The following is a 20100-nucleotide window of genomic DNA, read 5'->3' as shown; positions in this document are numbered from 1 at the left end:
AACTGTCAAATTTATCCCGAACACCCTGTATATCCAGTGTGATGTTCATAGCTGTGCAGACTGGAATTGCTTAAAGACAGTGCAAGATAAAGTTCAGATGAGAAGTAACATTAGGAATGGAGAAGAAATATCCATCTTTTTGATTATTTTATCTGTAACTTTATTTAAATATCAGAATTTTTTATTTATGTATTATTTATAACTTTATTAAACTCTATTTAATTTGGTTAAATTCTTATATATTTGTAGAGTCAGGCAACTAAGATTATTAAAGTTGTAGAAACACTCAGGGAGGTAAGTAACTATGTTTTTATTTCTTTTAATGGATATTGTTATACTACTCAAAATAATTGGGGGATATTTTGGTTTTCTTGTAAATTATAAAATTATAATAATAATTTACAAATGTAACAGATTTATTTTAAAATATTCTTAATATACAACAGTGTAGAACACGCAACTGCATACAAAATCATGTTAAGACTTGTCGAAATGTGTCTTAGCCATATTAGCATGTGGGGGGGGGTATAAAAGCGTGTCTTGTTGCGCTCACTTTCACAGTGCATAATTAATTATCATTTCAATTGCAAACTTGTGTCAACTACTACCCATGGCACAGTAACATGATATCCCAGAATCCATGGCTTGGAGAGCTATTGGTCGATTAGAAGCTGGGACAAACACAGCAAGTTGTCGCTCAAGCATGTCGTGTATCTCCAAGTGTAATTTCGTGACTTTGAAATTGCTTTCTGGAGATGGGAAATGTTCGAAATCTTCTTACTGCAAATCATAAAAGAGCCCGAAGAATTGGGGCACAGGAACACTGCAATTGGACAAATGAGGATTGGGCTCATGTACTTTTTAGTGACGAGTCCGTGTTCAGTCTGCAACCAGATAACTGACGTATCTTGATATGGCGTAAAAGTGGAACAAGAAATAATCCACAGTTTATTCGTGAAAGGTGGGAGTGTGATGGGCTAGAATAAGTATAGGTGGTCACACTGATCTCTTTTTTATCAGTGTGACCACCTATACATCGTGATGAGATTTTGGAACCTATAATTCGTCCATATGCTGCTGCAATTGGCCAATAATTCATTTTTATGGATGACAATGCTCGTCCACACCGTGAAAATTTGGTATAAGAGTGGTTTGAGAAAGAAGGTATTGAACAGATGGACTGGCCTGCCTGTTCACCTGATTGTAATCCAATCGAACATGCCTGGGATATTTTAGGTAGGCACGTTTCTGCTCAACTGGTGCCACGACATTCGCTTCAAGAGCTTGAAATTGCTCTCACAGAAGAGGGGGAAATATCCCACATGAACTGTTTGATCATCTTATCCGGTCCATGCAATCAAGATGTACCACTATTAATGGAGACCATACTATTAAAAATTAATGAAATTGATTTTGGCTATTCTTGTTAAAATTATTTAATGCTGAAATGTATAATTTATAAATTTGTAATAAATATCGATTATTTAAACAATATCTCATCAATTACACCCTATCCACGAGTAAGAAATATTCATGTATAAAATACCCAATAATTATAATTATTTGCAGAAATTTATAATTATCTGACAGAAACTAAAATATCCCCTAATTATGTTGAGCAGTATAGTTTTATATTATTTTCTATGTAATTTTTTCTTTTCTTTTCTCAAAATAATGTTCCACTGTGCTGACAAATTATGCTTTAATTTCAAAGCATAATTTATTGGGATTTGTTTGCGAATAAGAAAAAAAGTTTTTATTGTTATAAACATTCTTTCCATTTTCAGGCTAGACATAATTCTTATGATAGACTTAAGAACACAAAATTATTGGCCATACCCTCCCATTTAGATAACATAATTCAACTTTTAATTGGAAATTGAGAAAGTACTTCTAACTCCTTTTCTTCATTCTTACATGGCTTCCTCATGTGTTCTATCTTAGAATCTTCTTAAAAGACGACAACAACAATAAAAAAAAAAACAGTAGATTGTTTGGGTGATGCTACGCTATCCGTTTTCTCTCTCATTACTCTGCACATACACCTCAGTCCGATCACCATATCTGCAAGTCATACTTTTCAATCTATATTTTCTCATCCTTTGTTTCATGAGAAGGGTTTATAAGTATTCTTTTGGTATGTTTCTAATATCATCTCCTTGAGACTGAGAAACCCAAAAATTTGTAAGCAGCAGACCAAATGAGGAAAATCTACTGTAACATCAACACCTTATGCAAGCAAATAATTTCCTCTTATTCAATGGTCCTGTGCATTATAACATAAATTTCTGAGGCTGTTGAGCAGCTTCAAAATGTCAGAATTCAGAGTGAGTGTGTTAAAAATGTGCAGAATTTAAAAAAAAAATTCATGTATCATTTATTGAGTTAGGTTAAAAAATTTCTCGTGATATGTGAAAAATCCATTAGCAGTCTGATGAGGACTGCAGTCTACCATTTGATGATTTCTCCTTTAATCTCTCTACTGTATCAATAAAACATGGAGTTTGAGTTCTGGTTTACAGAATAGGCTTTCACTATCATGAAGATTTCATGCAGCTGTTCTTCTAATTATTAGCTATTGTTATTCTGTGAAGTTTCCCTTCTGTTTGCTGACAATTTTAAAATTATTTCTGGATTCACTTTATCTTCCTTCTCTATTTCTGTCTAATTTCCTTTTTTTCTCTCACTGCTATTCACAAATGTGTGTCTACTCCTTGCACTAATTAGCCAACCATAATTTCCCTTGACCTTGTATCATCTCTGTATATGCTTTTTTTGGTGTTGATCCACTTTCATATTAGTGCATTTTGACCAGTTACCTACTGGTAGACGTTACAAATCATCACAGACCATATTAGGCATTTCATCCTTCCCAATTCTTTCATGCATGTGATTTTAGAGAATTATTATGTAACTTCTTAATAAATTATTAATATTAGACTTTCTTGGGGTTAAGACACCGTCTAATTTGTCACACACACACACACACACAGCTCATCAGTCTGCATCATTCTTTTTCTGTACTTGCCATACTTTCAGGAAATGCATTCCATTCCACTTGCTAACCAAAGAACTTGTTCTTCACACCTTAGCTTGCTGTCTTCTTGTTCTACCCGTTTCCCTTCGCTCTATGAAAGAAAAATCTTCTCCACATTATTCATGCAGCTGTTCTTCTAATTATTAGCTATTGTTATTCTGTGAAGTTTCCCTTCTGTTTGCTGACAATTTTAAAATTATTTCTGGATTCACTTTATCTTCCTTCTCTATTTCTGTCTAATTTCCTTTTTTTCTCTCACTGCTATTCACAAATGTGTGTCTACTCCTTGCACTAATTAGCCAACCATAATTTCCCTTGACCTTGTATCATCTCTGTATATGCTTTTTTTGGTGTTGATCCACTTTCATATTAGTGCATTTTGACCAGTTACCTACTGGTAGACGTTACAAATCATCACAGACCATATTAGGCATTTCATCCTTCCCAATTCTTTCATGCATGTGATTTTAGAGAATTATTATGTAACTTCTTAATAAATTATTAATATTAGACTTTCTTGGGGTTAAGACACCGTCTAATTTGTCACACACACACACACACACACAGCTCATCAGTCTGCATCATTCTTTTTCTGTACTTGCCATACTTTCAGGAAATGCATTCCATTCCACTTGCTAACCAAAGAACTTGTTCTTCACACCTTAGCTTGCTGTCTTCTTGTTCTACCCGTTTCCCTTCGCTCTATGAAAGAAAAATCTTCTCCACATTATTCATGCAGCTGTTCTTCTAATTATTAGCTATTGTTATTCTGTGAAGTTTCCCTTCTGTTTGCTGACAATTTTAAAATTATTTCTGGATTCACTTTATCTTCCTTCTCTATTTCTGTCTAATTTCCTTTTTTTCTCTCACTGCTATTCACAAATGTGTGTCTACTCCTTGCACTAATTAGCCAACCATAATTTCCCTTGACCTTGTATCATCTCTGTATATGCTTTTTTTGGTGTTGATCCACTTTCATATTAGTGCATTTTGACCAGTTACCTACTGGTAGACGTTACAAATCATCACAGACCATATTAGGCATTTCATCCTTCCCAATTCTTTCATGCATGTGATTTTAGAGAATTATTATGTAACTTCTTAATAAATTATTAATATTAGACTTTCTTGGGGTTAAGACACCGTCTAATTTGTCACACACACACACACACACAGCTCATCAGTCTGCATCATTCTTTTTCTGTACTTGCCATACTTTCAGGAAATGCATTCCATTCCACTTGCTAACCAAAGAACTTGTTCTTCACACCTTAGCTTGCTGTCTTCTTGTTCTACCCATTTCCCTTCGCTCTATGAAAGAAAAATCTTCTCCACATTAATCTGGTAGTAACCTCTATCAACTTGTATTGGTCATATTCTTCCCTTCCTCTTTATGTATGAGGTTCTGCAAATAGCATTCTCTCAGTCTATCTTGATTCACTGTTAGGTGGTGCATTGCGTGTAGATGGATTTATTGCTCCCGAAGGACAAGTAACCTTTGCTTATTTAAGTTGATAATATTAGGTTAACTTATTGTAGTTTTTGTTTTCAACGAGTGTGTGATTAAATGAGATATTTAGTTTGTAAGTAAACTTTTCATTTTTTTTTTTTTTTGTTTGTTTGTTTAAGTATGTATTATGATGTGATTTGGTGTATGGTGCCAACGTGTGATAGAGCAATGGTGGCAAAGACCACATTGTTGGGTGATTTGAATTTGCAGAATTTTATGCAATGCAGTTTGTGTGAAATGTATTCATTAAGAAAAATTAACAAATATGCGGAAGGAAATTGAAACGAGAGAGAGAGTGTATTAAATATTTCAAAAGTATGTGCCTATTATGTGATGAGAATGCAGCATACACTAGTAGAGTTTACAGTACCGACGGTAGGATGAAAAAAGATGTTATTAATGTTGAATGTGAAGCTGTGAAAATAAAGGAGAATGAAATGGAGATTAATAAAGAAATAGCGTGCTTGGATGTTATCCTTCACAAGACAAAGTGCGAAATTGGAAAAATTGCCGAGGTGGCAAGAGATTAGCAGGACTGAAAACATAACGAAGCAGGTGAAGTAACTATCTGGATGCGAAAAGGTAAGTTCAAGGAAATGATTGTCTTGGTTGGTACAAATGATTTGAGAGGTGAGAAGTACTCTATGAGCGAGAATGTAAAGGAGTTGTTAGAAGAGGCAAAACTGAAGATAGAAAGTGAAGATTATAAAGTCTTCTACTATGCTATGAGAGAAGCAAAGTGAGGAGGAGGGCACCGCTAGCTAATGAGTCTGTACTTGGGCTGTGCAGAAGTAATGATGTAGGATTTAAAGAAGGATTTGTACAATGTTGATGGGCTGCATCTAAATGGTTTTGGTATTAGGTGTCTGGAGAGAGCTTTGTTCACCGAGCATGCTGAAGTGCAAATTCAGGAAAACTTAAGCAATTAGGGTGGAAACAGGTGAGTTTGTGTGAAGACATTCATTGAGGCGAGTGAGTATGAGAATGACCAAGAGTGGAATTTAATCTCTCAAGCAAAAATAACGAATAGGGTAGTCAATTCAGGAAGTAAAGGTGAGTCGGGACCTAAAGGGATGCTGCAGTTTCTATATACTAATGCAATAAGTATCAGGAACAAGAGGGAGGAGTTTTTGGCAGTGGATAGTGAAACCTTGCCAAAAGTTGTTGTTGTTATTATTACCCGAGACCTCCAGGGAGTCAAGGACTCATCGAAGGAGGGCTATAAATCATCCAAACCAGCTGTCATACCTTTCTTAAATTCATTCACACAGATACACTCACTTCCCCTAAAGGCAAACTATTCCGCTCGCTTACTCACTGCTCTGTGAGAGAAAAACCTAGCTGTTACCCTTTCTCGACTGTAAACAAATTTAACTATCACGGATGCCCCCCCATGTTTTCTCCCCATCTTCCATATAATGAAAAATTTCATCGGACTCTAACCTATAATACTCATTCAAAAGTTTATACATATCTATCATATCACCCCTTTTTCTCCTGTAAACCAGCGTCTGTAATTCATACACTCGCAATCTATCCTCATAATCTAAATCCCATAATCTGGATATATCTAAATTCCATAATTTAGTTCATTCCTGTGCACCCATATAATCTTTGTAACTCTTCTTTGCACCTTTTCCATAGCTTCTTTATCCCCTTGGAACCCAGGAGACCAAACCTGCACACAATAATTCAGGTGTGGTCATACATGTCAAAGTTTACTTGAACATTGCAATTATCTTCTGAATTGTATTTGTAACTTTTCGTATGTGACCTTTGAACTTCAAATTCTTATCAACCAATATGCCAAGATCCCTTGCCTCCTCAGTTTCTTGTAGCATAATCCTGCTAATATGATATGCCGCTGGAAATTAATCATGATAAAATGCATAACTTTACACTTACCAACATTAAACTGATAACCATTTACATTTGCCCAGCTTTCCAGCCTATTCAGCATTCCTGATCTCCCTGCAATTTTTCACGTCATCGGCAAACAATTGCACACCTGATGTTAGACCATGCCTGATGTCGTTAATTTACGGATTGAACAATAATGGCCCAAGGACTGAACCCTGTGGTACACCACTGGTCACTTTAAATCTGGCATATGGTTGATATCTATCAACCATCCCCTGATACAATTTCATCATCTTCATCAAATTCTTGCCATGTACCCTCAAAGGGTGTACAGGATATGATAGTACTACATGAAAAATTTATATCATTACTATCTACGATTTTCCTCCATATCAGTTTGTTACCTGTCAAGACTCCACCATTATCAGATCTTATATTTCTATCATCTAAGGCACTTTTTACCATATCAATCCACCTATATCTTGGGCTTCCTCTACGTCTTTTTCCTGCCAAACTGCAGAGAACACTTGTTTTGCTAATCTTTCCTCTTTCATTCATTTAAGACCACACCACCTGAGATTAGCTCTGCTAACGCATTCCTGAATGCTGACAACGTCCAGTTCTTTCCTAATATCCTAATTTTTAATATAATATTGCCATTGATGCCATCTGTCCATGCCCCTAATCTTTCTCAGGACTCTCATATCTGCGGTCTCTAGTCTTTGGTCAAGTGTTTTATCTCTAATCCAGCTCTCAGATCTGTATACAAGACGGTGTTCAAAATTGGTTTGAACACCTTCTTGTATACAGCTAATTTAGTGTTTTGACTAATTTCTCTCTTATTCCATATAAATTTATTCAGTTGACTTCCTACCATACCAGCTTTGTTGGTTCTGTTGTCTATTTCCATATTTAATTTACCATCTTCATTAAAATCTTCATTTTCATTGTCTTTGTCTTGTTATTGCTGACCTTCATACCATATCTATTACAACAGTTATTCAGTTTAGTCAGGGATTCCTGTAGACTTGTAGCGGATTTATTTAGAAGTATAACATCGTCCACATAAAGCAAAGACCTGACATTAACATCTCCAATTTTGATATCATGTTTAATACCACTTTCCTTCATAATGTGATCCATATAGATAATGAATAACAGAGGGGATAATGTACATCCTTGTCTCACACCAGATTTAACATTAAACCATTTACCTGTACTTCCTTCAATTCTAACTGCTGACTTACAACTCAAATAAAGACTAAGTATTGCTTGATATAATGCTCCACTGACACCATACAGCTGTAGCGTTTTGAATAGCTTCTCACTTGACACCTTGTCATATACCTTCACCAGATCTACAAAACTTAAATATAGATCTTTGTTATATTCCCATGCTTTCTCAAGTATTTGTGGTAAAGTGAAGATCTGATCCTGACAGCCTCTATTTGGCCTCTATCCAGCTTGTTCTTCACGAAGCTTTTCTTCCACATTTCTTTTCAACTGTTTCTCAAGTAAACTTGCATAGATCTTGCCAGGAACACTAAGTAGGGAAATACCTCTGTAATTCTCACATTCAGTTTTATTTCCCTTTATATATATGGGTACTATTAGAGCTCTCCTCCAATCATCGGGAATTCGTCCCTCTGTCCAGGCTTTCTGAACTGTGCAGTGCAGCCACTGTGAGACTTTTATACCACCATACTTCAGCATTTCTGGTCAAATATCATCTACCCCTGCTGCCTTTCCACATTTCACGCCTTTGATGGCTTTTTCTACTTCAAGTATGGATATGTATTCCTGACTGTATGCCTGTTCACTGTTTTTTTACCACCTGTGCTATCACTGCTTATTTCATTTAGCAATTTTTCAAAGTAATTACTCCATACTTCAAAGATATGTTTTTCTCCAGTTTTCATGTCACCTTTATCATCTCTAATTCCTTTTATTGCATTCTTTCCTCCATTTCTGAGCTCCTTCAATAACCTCCAGAATATCTTGCCACCTTTTTGATATTTATTTTCTATGTTCTTACCAAATTCTTCCCATGACTTTTGTTTAGCTAGTTTTACACAGTGTTTAGCTTTCTTACATTTGTCTCTGTATTCTCTAAGAGCACAAGCTGACTTATTTTCCAGGGACCTTTGATACTCTTTCTTCTTTTCCTTCACTGCCTCTTTAACTTCCTATGTCCACTATGGAGTTTTGATTTTTCTATCCTTGCAGACAACCTCACCACATGAATCAATCAGTGTTTTCTTTAGGGCTTGTCACTGAATCTCCAAGATTTGGTTCCTGTTCTCAAACTCTTTCATTTTTTTAAAATAATGTTTGTTTATTTCAGTCTACAGCTCACATCTGAGAGCTGCTCAACTTTTATTTGCTTTGAAACTTTCTTACATGTTTTTTTCAATATGAAATTCAGTTTTATTCTGCTCTAGAGTAAATGGTGATCACTTCCAATTTCAAACCCTCTGTACACTCTACTGTCCTGCACCAGAGAGGAAACATCGCTATTGACAATGACATAGTCAATGAGACTTTTCTTATTCTCTCTAAGTGAATTTATGCACATTTTTATGTTGGAACTTGGTGTTAGTAATAACCAGTCCATGTCCTGAGCAGAAATTCAACAGGTATTTGCCATTATTATTAGCTTTGCTCTTTTCTCCAAATTTTCCCAAAATATTTTTGTATGTCTGACAATCATTTCCTGCTCTGCTATATAAATTCCCAACAAGGACCAACTTTTTCTTATTCATTGTCAGCTGCTTTCTCTAAAGCAGCCTCCAAAAAACTCCTCCATTTCTACTTTAGTAGGACCTTATGTGGGTCCTTAGGCACAAATAAGTCTCATTGTCCAGTTCCTCATTCTGAGATTTGCCCACCTCACTCTACTTGAGACTGCCTGCCATTCAAGAAGATTAGCCTCGTATTTAGTGTTGAATACTATGGCTACTCCTTTTCCTTGATTGCCATTGCCTGAAGATAACATTTTGTATTTATTGCTCAGAAAGATCTCAGTTCTTTTTGTTTCAGTCACCCCTATTATGTCAATCTGGTACTTATCTAATTCCTCAGCTAGCTCTATTTCTTTGCCATTAAGCATTCATATGTTGATAGTACCGATCTCTAACTCTGGTGATGTTGAGTTGGGGTGTGTTTTCAGATTTGTTCCAGTAGCTGACTTTTTGCTGTTTGCCGTGGTTCCCTGGCAAAAACAAATGGGGGCCTTGTTTAACCAGGCGATACCCCAGCCGGCTTGAAATTCACTCATGTTGTACCATCATTGTATATTTGGTTTAAGCCAATAAGAATACAATTTGGTCGTCTAAATCCCAAATTGCCAGCCTATCATCCTTCGTTCAGTATCCAGATAGATTCCTAACAGGGTTCACCACGAGAAGGTGAGAATTGGATATTAGTTCAGAATCCCTGGTCGGTTCTCTGCATTCTTTTAAAGGCTATGTAGAGGTTTCCTCTCAGTTATGCAGCTTTGCCCCTTAAGTACCCCTGATACAATTTAAGAGAGTATATTCTAAACCCATATTCTCCGGTTTATGCAACAGTCTTTCGTGTGGTGTCCTATCAGGTGCTGTAGAAAAATCCAGCATTATCATAGTGTAGCCATTCCCTTTATCCAATTTGGCTGTAACATTGTTATAAAATATGAGCAAGTTGCTAAAACATGACCTTCCTTTAGTAAACCCATGCTGCTCCTTGCAGAGTATTGCTTGTTTGTCTACCGGGTATTTCTGTATGCGAGTTCTTACCAATTTCTCTAAAATCTTAACTACCACATCAGTTTTTGCACCACCTGTGTACATTGGAACTATCATACATTCCTTTCATTCCTGTGGTATCATTCGTGAGCTGAGACTCAATTTATATAAACATGTGAAATGTCTAGTCAATTTGGCTGAATTTTAGCAAATGGGCCGATATTCCATCTGTTTTCCTTATAGACAAATTCTTATCCAGGTTATTCAACAGTTCTTCAACCTCATTTTCACAAACCTCTCCCTTCATCCAGTGTAGCAGTAGCACTGTTCACCATGTTACATATATCTGGTTGATATATCTTAGTAACGTGAGTACTCATTAATTGAAGAATCTCATTAGCATCTGACACTAGAGTACTATCTGCATTCAATAAAGTTATTTTTTTCACATTCATTCTTTCTTTTGCTTGCTGCATAAGAAATTGTTCTGTTGAATTGCTACAGGTGGCAATTCAACAGAATATACTGTTGAATTGCCACCTGTAGCTTGCATGGCCAATTTCTTTTCATAGTCCGATTTAGCTTTCCACATAATACTCATTACTTTTCTGGCCTGAGCTTCATATATTTCATAACTCCTCTCACTCTTATTCTCGCGATATTCTTTCCACGTCAGCTTCTTCTTGTGGATCTCTTAATAACATTGCACATCCATTTCACTCCCAACCTATTTATTCTTCGAACACTAGGGATACATTCAGATACTGCCTCATTTAAGGATTTTTTCAAAGATTCTCATGCATTGTGCATTGATGACATTTTCCCCCATTCAGTAACTGATACCATGGGACCAAAGATAGTATTCTCCTAAGGTTGATCATCATTTCCAGCTTTTTAGTTCAGCATGTTACCTGTTTTAATTAAAGCATCAATATAATTATTAGATACTTCTCAAGAAGCACAGCATGATCACTTTTACCAACTGGTGGCTATTTTACCAGAGATCCGTTTTGACACTATGAGCAAATCCAATACTCTTTGACCTAGAATTCCTTCTTTCACGTGCTGCTTGAGAAAGTTGTCTTGCAACAATTTAATAAATTCCTCTTCTTTCTTATCATGAGATTTCTCTTCTACTGATTCAGTGTTTGCACCTCCATAGCGCAATTGGAAGAACGATGGTACGTTGTGCCCTTCAATTGGAAAATGCCTAAGTTTGAGTCTCGTCATGACGGGAGGAATCTTTATATGGACTTTTTCAATTGAAGGTGAGTTAGCCGATCTCATGCGGAGGTAGCAGGGTTTTTTCTCCTGGAAACTTGGATTTTTTATCCCGTATACAGACTAATTGGCCCTTCAGAACACATGCAATTTACAGACAAAAAAATGCTAGTTGTAGTGATGGTGGGAAGTAGATGGCGCTGATGTAGATGATTGGTAGTAGAGGTTCAGTGTGGTGGTGGAGATTGAGAGTTGTACAATAGGTGTCCTCCCTCGATGAGTCTTCGGACTCCTTGGAGGTGTCATGAATAATAATAATAATGTTTGGAAAATAAAAGTAACCCATAATTTTTTACCCATAAGGCTAAATTGGCAATGCATTTCTTTCTTTCCCTGCAACTGAGCCACCAGGTCTGTAGCAACACTCCACCATATATTTCATTCTGCTAGAATCCACTTCACATGAGATAGACTGAAACTCACTGCTGCATGGGACATTGTTACCAAAATCGTTTTCTTGCATTTCTACCTAACTGAACTTCAGTCATGTGATATCATTATTAGTACTCCTCCTTTCCTCCTCTCTCTTCTGTCATTCCTAAAAATAATATACCCATTACACTTATCCCAGTCACTGTATCTGATTCTGATAACTAGGTTTCACTAATGCCAACAATCTTAGGCCACATCATATTCAATAAAGCAATGAACTCAACTCATTTGTTTCTTATGCTCCTGGCATTCGTGTGTAGACATAATAAATTACCACCTAGCCTATTCTTATAATTAGATATGCAATCTATTTGGTCTTGTTCTAGAACTTTCTCTTTTCCCCTCCCTAGACATACTCAAAAGGTCCAAACCCAAAGCATGTTTTTCCATCCCTTCCCCTCATACGTAACCACATTCGAAGACGTTCATATCTTTATCATGTTTATGTACCATAGCTGAACTTTCATACACATTTTTCCCATCCCTCCCTTGATGATCTAGTTTTCCTGACTTCCTGCATTAGGTCTCATACTAAGAATTTATAGGCATTAGTGAGACTTGACGAACAGCAGGTGATGTAGTTATAGGGATACAATATGAAGGGTTTAGTATTTTCAGGGAAGATAGAGATGATCAGGTGGAGGGGAGGGGTATTGCTGATGATAGCAGATGAACTGCAGCCAGAAAGAATTGCAGATAGGTGGGGGATGGGTGGCTGATCATTTGAAGAAGTCTAGTGTGAGATTAAAGCCAGAAAGACAAAATATATAGTTGGTTGTTGTTATAGGCTGGGGAGTTCCATGGATGATCTGGAAGACATGCATCAGCAAATTAGTATGCGTGCAGTTCAAGTGATTATTATAGGGGACCTCAACTATGGAGATATAGACTGGAAGGAAAAAAGATCACATGGCAGGAAGGAAATAGAATTTATACACTTACTAAGAGATAATTACTTCAGGCTGCATGTGATGGTGGGGACTAGGAGTGGGAGAGTATTGGACCTGGTCATAGGATGAGAAGAGCTATCCATAACCAAGGTGACAACATTGCCTCCAGTTGTTGAAAGTGACCATGCAGTCTTGAATTGGGAGATTGTAAAACATGAGGAATATTCTATCAAGAAGGGCTATTTGTGGAACTACAAGGCATTTGATTATGACATGCTTAGGAAGAAGCTTAAATCTGTGCCATGGCATGAAACACTGCAAGGTGAGGATGTTAATACTGCATGGGAGGTAGTTAAGGTTCATCTAGACTCTAGAGGAAGCAATATTAAATTGTACTTAAGGTAAGGATGGTTAATCAAGTAGGCATTAGATGGATGACTAATATTCTTAAGCATAAGCTGCAGAAGAAGAAGATGCTGTGGTGGGTATATAAAGAGAAAGGTAACTCATGAACAGTAAAAGGCTCAGGCAAGAAAGGTGATCAGCATGGCAAGGATGGCAGAATTAGATTATGAGATGAATCTAGCTAAGCAGGCCAAAGGAAATTCCAAAGAGTTCTTTTGTTATGTGGCAAGTAAGAGGAAGAATGACTATGGAAGATTAACCTTAATGAATGATAAAGTCATAAGGTGACAGAAGCAGATAAAATAGTTGAATTCCTGAGTGACCACTTTGCAAGGGTATATCATCAGTGGTGAGTTATGGAAATTTTAACAAAGGGCTCGCATCGTCAAGCAAAAAAAAAACCCTACACCAACGCCATCTATCGCCGATGGCTTTAAAGAAATACTTATGACAACAGCTGCCACAACTTATTTCCTCCTTCATGTCTTGTGTTCTTCTAGAAGGATCTATAGCCGAGCGATGATTTTCTAGAAAAGATTTGACATAGGGATTCCGATTAAATTCATTCAAGGGTTTCTTATTTATACATATTGTCATTAAATCCGAAATATGTTATAGTGAGAGAAGATCTCTTTGTCGTTACGATGTTATTCATCACACTAAAAGCTCGTTCGGCTTCAGCGCTGCAAACTGCAATTGTTGCCATAATCGCTTTGGCTTTTTTTGCCGTGCTGGGAATTTCGTTTTGTAACTTTCCAGTCAAAGCCATTTCCACTAAATCTCTAAAATCATTCATTTTAATTTCATATTTTGAAATAAAATTTAAAGTGTTTATCTTTTTTTTTCCTTCTAACCATGGACACGTAACTTCTTCCATACTCCATATTTCAGGATAACATACATTTAAAATGTTTTTGAGTTCTTCATCTTCCAAATCCTCATAATTTTCATTTTTAAGTTTAAAATTTCTTTACTGCATTAATATATCCTTTAAAGTCATTATAAGAGAGTTTAGTAATGTTTTTCGTGGTAATTTGTGAAATCTGATTTTGCTTTCAATTGCTATTCCTTTAAATTGTTTTGATTTTAACATGGTATCAATTTTAGATTCACAAGAACCTGCAGAATTTTTAAAATCATTAATTGCATTAATTGTTCGCATGATTAAGGAGTTAGCCCTTATAATACTTATATTGTGACTTTGTAGAGCTTCTGACATATATGATAATTCCTATAGGATATCAATCATTAATGCTAGATCTTTTAAACATTCAAATTGAGAAGTCGGTTTAAAAAGCCCTTATTTTTATCGTTTGATGGAAAATGCTTGCATAAAGCTGGGTAATTTCTCCACACAGAAAGAGCCGTTCGTAAACTGCAAGCTGCCCATCGTGGTCCAAACACACGGCCGATCTTTAAAATTTCGATACCAAGGTCTTTTGCAATCACATTTAAATCTCGTTGATGTTTTTGTGATTGATGATGAAAAGCATATAATTTATCCATAAATATTTCAAAATGATTTATTTCTTTAATGTTTTTAATCGAATCGTCTAATGCTAATTGTAAACGATGAGCTACGCAATGCCAAATCACAATGTTGGGAAATTTTTGTAGAAGTTTGATTGCAACACCTGATTTGTTTCCTGGCATTACACTAGTTCCATCAGAAAAAAATGCAATGAGATGATTTTTTAAATTGTTATCAGAAACTCCATATGAATTTAACATACCATGTATACATTCAGCGGTAGTATTTTCTAGTTCTGCAAGATCTACAAAATCATGCATGGTTCAGTGAGCTCAACTTGTATGTGAATAACTAAAACACTTTTTTTCTATAATAGCAGACGAATTGACAACGTTATCAATTCGTCTACTATTATAGAAATTTTGCATTTTTTTTTCTATTATTTTGGAGAATATTTCTAATTTTATTTGTTTAGAAATATGTTCAACTATTCTAATTCATGAGAATCTAGAATTCAGTGATAATCCTAGATCAGTACCATTTTTAATTTGGAGCTTGATTAAATCTGGCAAATCAGACATTGGCTGGTTTCTCTTCACCAAACTATAAACAGAATTAAGCATTTTTGAAGTTTTCAAAATTTTTTTTTCATTTAGTTTGTCAATTAAATTTGGTAATATAGATATTCTACATTCTTCATTTATTTTTATGATTTTATTATGAGCAAATGATTCATTATGTTTGGATAACTTTTTTTTACGTAAACATGTGGTTCTTGAGTGTAGTGTTTCCATTCGGTTCCATTTTCATTTTTATCCATTCCTTTGATGATAAAACAACTGTTTTCTCCTTCAACACTTAAGTTTTTATATTTTGAGCAAACACGACATCCTAATTTACCATTTTTAACTTCTAACCACTTATACTGTGTTTTGAAATACGATGCTTGCTTCTCGTTCTAGCAATGAGGTAAATTATTTTCTTTTTCTCCTCCAACTTGTTGCATATTCATTGAATCAATGTGCGTATTATCTTCAAACTTCATCTTTGACTTAATTTTCAACAGCAGTAGAATCAGCAGAATCACTTTTCATTATTAAATTAAGGGGATATTAAATCCCACATTGTTTTAAAACTGAATAAGAAACTCAATATAGTAAACTATAAAAGTATTGGTGATTACTAGCGTGAGCTAATGTAAGTAGTCCTAGTATACGTAGTACAGTCTCCGGCGACTCGCAGCAAAGGTGGTAAAGTTCGTAAAGTTCTGATCGCTATTCTTTGGTATTTTCCATAATGTAAAAACACATTTCCTAGGAAATGTATGTTGTTATTACATTATGGTAGCAGGTCACTACCCAGACTGGTTTCAGCCTTTTTTGAGGCTTCATCAGTGAGTAGCTAGACCAAATAGATACCAAAGGGTATAGTGAAAAGAACTTATATACTCTGCTATACGAGTTGTCAAAAAAGTGCAACCATTAAGTGAGGTGTCAAAGGTGCAACCATTGAGTTTCTTATTCGGTTTTAAAACAATGTGGGATTTAATATCCCCTTAATTTAATAATGTTTATATATCGCCGAAATGAAGGCTATTGGCTCTTTATATTTAAGTAACTTAATGGTTGCACCTTTTTGACAACTCGTATAGCAGAGTATATAAGTTCTTTTCGCTATACCCTTTGGTATCTATTTGGTCTAGCTACTCACCAATGAAGCCTCAAAAAAGGCTGAAACCGGTCTGGGTAGTGACCTCCTACCATAATGTAATAACAGCACACATTTCCTAGGAAATGTGTTTTTACGTTATGGAAAATACCAAAGAATAGCGATCAGAACTTTACCACCTTTGCTGTGAGTCGCCGGAGATTGTACTACGTACTAGGACTACTTGCATTAGCTCACGCTAGTAATTGCCGATACTTTTATAGTTTACTATATTCGGCATGAAACCCTCTGATTCCAATCTTTGAGTTTCTTATTCGGTTTTAAAACAATGTGGGATTTAATATCCCCTTAATTTAATAATATTTATATCGCCGAAATGAAGCCTATTGGCTCTTTATATTTGTCACTTTTCATTATTTTTCTTCCCCAAAAAATTTAATATAATAAATTTCACTGTCTTTTCATGTTTCTTGGGTAAAAATACTTTTACAATTATAATAAAAATAAAATTTGCTGAATCTACAGTTTTTTAATTTATTATTATTTTTAAATTTTAAACACAAACAATTGTTATACATCAGTGTACTGACGAACACAGAACTAATGTCCAATGGAACAACCTGCTGATGACAGTGTTACGAACATCTCATTGTCTAGTGGTTTTACCATACGAGTGCATATTTATTTTCAAACTTTCATTATAGAGGAGTTGAAATAATAATTCCAAATAATCTATACACTGCCGAATAGACTAATTTTTGTTAGGTTACCGAACGAGTTTGTGGCTTAATATATTTCAAAAAATTATGTTTTTTTTTTTAAATAAAAAGTAAAGAAGAAGAACAAGGGGCTCGCAAATTTGAGAAAAATTTAACAAAGGGCTCACTCAAGCCCCTTATAGCTCACCACTGTATATCATCCTCATGAAGTTATTTCTTTAACATATGTGACAGACATTAATGTAGGAACATAGGTGGATGAATTGGAAGTTCTTAGGATAGTGCAGGATGTCAATGTAAATACAGCTGTGGGATTAGATGTGATATCAGCTCAGGTTTTGGGAGAAATGTGCAAGGGAACAGGTAGTGTGTCTGACTAGGCTGTTTAATTTAAGTCTCAGCTCTGGTAGTGTTCCAAGTAAGTGAAAAGAGTGCAAAATAATTCCTTTGCATAAGGGAGGTTCTAAGTCAGCAGTAGCAAATTATAGACCAATCACTATCTCAGGTGTGGTGGTAAAGCCATGTTGCCCTACAGTATCATATTTTTATCCACCCATTCTTGAATTCTCTTTTTGACTAATTTTTCCAGTACTTTTACCACCACTCATTAGATGCTGATTGGTATGTAATGTGCTACTGCAGTCTTAGAACCTTCCTTATTCAAGGGAATTATTTTGTCCTCTTTTCACTCCCTTAGAATTCTACCAGAGCTGAGATTAAATTTAAGGGCCTAGTCTGAGGCATTGCTAGTTCTCTTGAATATTCTTGCATGATGCAAGCTGATGTCTCATCTAATCCCACAGCTCTGTTTACAAGGGTGGTCTGAAAAGTTCTCGGCCTCGACCATAGATGGCAACACTATCGGCACAATTTTATTTTTTTCTAAGTTGGTACATCTGTCATAAGCATCCATGCGAAATTGTAAGTCATTCTATCAAGTAGTTTGTTTTATACAGCTGTCTGAAGCAAAAGTGTTGTCTGTATCCCTTGAAATGGATAAAATTGAGTATCATGTGGTTATAAAATTCTTTCTCGTTGGAAGGCTTAGTTGCTTATACATGCTTACTAAATAACTTAAGGAATTCACAGCGTACAATAGAATATAAATTAAATAAAACTTTATTAAATATTTCCAATATTTCGGCAACATCACGTTACCATCTTCACAGGAACTTAAAATAAAGACACGTGCACGCAGGCACTACACACAGTAAATGAGGAAGAAGCGAGGAAGCTATTGTCTTTCCTAAAAGTCCTGATGGTGCCCCCTAATGGGCAATGTAGGTATTCTTGGCTGTTGGGCTGAAGGTCTTCTGATGTATGGTCTCCCAAATTTGGGGAGACATACAAAATTTGTTATCCACACGATTAGCCTAGTGGCTTTGCGCTTGCGACCGTATGAGGGAAGGAGTGTCCTAGGTTCGATTCCCGTCGACAATATGAGGGGCTGAAGGATCTTCCTCAGCCATAGCCAAGTTAGCTGGTCTTGGGTGTGGACAGCAGGGTTTTTTCTGCCAGTTTATCTGGCGTTTTTCATCCCGCAAGCAGGCAAACCGGCCCCGTGAACACACACAGGCATACAGCCAGGAATACTTTGAGGCATAGGGGTGACCATTCTATCCTCGTATTTCGGTTATGAAATCCAGGCATGCTTGGATGGTTGTGTGCCTTAAAGGCCTGTTAAAGCCATTAAGATAGATAGATAGATAGATAGATACAAAATTTGTTGAGGTTTGACATGTTTCTTAGGGCTGAGGCTGATTCCATGAAAAATCTTTCAGATTTGAATTTGCTACGGTGTATTACTGTAGCTTTCTTCCACTGTATTCTGTGGCATGTATCCAGAACATGGTCTGCAAGACCAGAGTGGCTGTACTGGTGAAAACGGATGTTGTCCTTGTGTTCTGAAATTCTGATATTTGCTGTCCTTCCTGTTTGGCCAAAGTAGGACAGCTTACAGCTGCAAGGGACCTGGTATACACCAGGTAGGTCTAGGAAATGCCTATTGCTGAGACTATAGGCATTTCAAAAGAACATGTAGGATATATTTTGCATGAAGAATTGCAAATGAAAAAAGTTGTGCAAGATGGGTGCCATACTTGCTTATAGCAACCCAATGGCCAAGAATACCTACATTCTTGGTTCTGATGGTGCCTGCTAGGGGGAACCATCAGGACTTTTAGGAAAAATAATAGCTTCCTCGCTTCTTCCTCATTTACTGTGTGTAGTGCCTCCGTGTACATGTCTTTATTTTAAGTTCCTGTGAAGATGGCGAAATATTGGAAATATTTATTAAAGTTTAATTTAATTTATATTCTATTGTACGTTGTGAATTCCTTAAGTTATTTAGTAAGCATATAAAATTATTTGTAAAAGGTTTAACGACAAACAAAATTTGTTCGAAGATCATAAAAGTTTATGGGACTTAATTAAGAAATGGGCTGTCGAGTTTAAACATGGCCATACCTGCCTTGAAGATGATTCACATGAAGGATATCCAAAAAGTGTATCAACATCAGAAATCATTGATCAAGTGCACGATATGGTCTTGGATGACCAGCGAGTCAAAGTGCATGAAATTGCTGAGACTATAGGCATTTCAAAAGAACATGTAGGATATATTTTTCATGAAGAATTGCAAATGAAAAAGCTTTGTTCAAGATGGGTGCCACACTTGCTCTTAGCAGATCAAAAACACACTCGCATGAAAATCTCTGAACAGTGCTTGGAACGTTTTAACAAGGATAAAACTGATTTTGTGTGTCGATTTATTACTATGGATGAGACTTTGATTCACCATTACACACCAGAATCCAAACAGCATTCAAAACAGTGGGCAGAAGTTTGTTCAGCATCAAAGAAGACAGTTGGTTTCATCAGCGGAAAAGGTCATGGCATTGGTGTTTCAGGATGCTAAAGGTATTTTGTTTGTTACTTATATTGAAAAGAGTAAAACAATAACTGTGGAATATTATTCCGATCTTTTAACCAGACTAGACAAAAAAATTCATGAGAAAAGACCTGGTTTGCAGAAGGAAAAAAACCATCTTTCATCAGGACAATGCACCTGCCCACAAAGGTGTTTTGGCAATGGGAAAATTAAGG

At 36.0% G+C, this 20100-nt stretch overlaps 1 protein-coding gene across 3 annotated transcripts in view; it reads left to right on the top strand.

The window, feature by feature from the left end:
* Positions 1-20100, top strand: part of LOC150101414 (uncharacterized) — a 510839-nt gene that overhangs the window by 34872 nt on the left and 455867 nt on the right. For all 3 annotated transcript variants that reach the window (XM_090400454.1, XM_090400453.1, XM_090400455.1), the window contains exon 2: positions 250-294. In XM_090400454.1, coding sequence (XP_090256580.1) covers positions 250-294 — 45 coding nt within the window. The remainder of the gene's footprint in view (positions 1-249; positions 295-20100) is intronic.

This window comes from Typopeltis vanoorti, chromosome 11, assembly GCF_054136105.1.
Source record: "Typopeltis vanoorti isolate ZY-2024b chromosome 11, IOZ_Tvanoo_1.0, whole genome shotgun sequence".
Taxonomy (NCBI): Eukaryota; Metazoa; Arthropoda; class Arachnida; order Uropygi; family Thelyphonidae; genus Typopeltis; species Typopeltis vanoorti.
The sequence above is the reverse complement of the archived record's forward strand: the minus strand, read 5'-3'. Positions and strand labels throughout refer to the sequence as shown.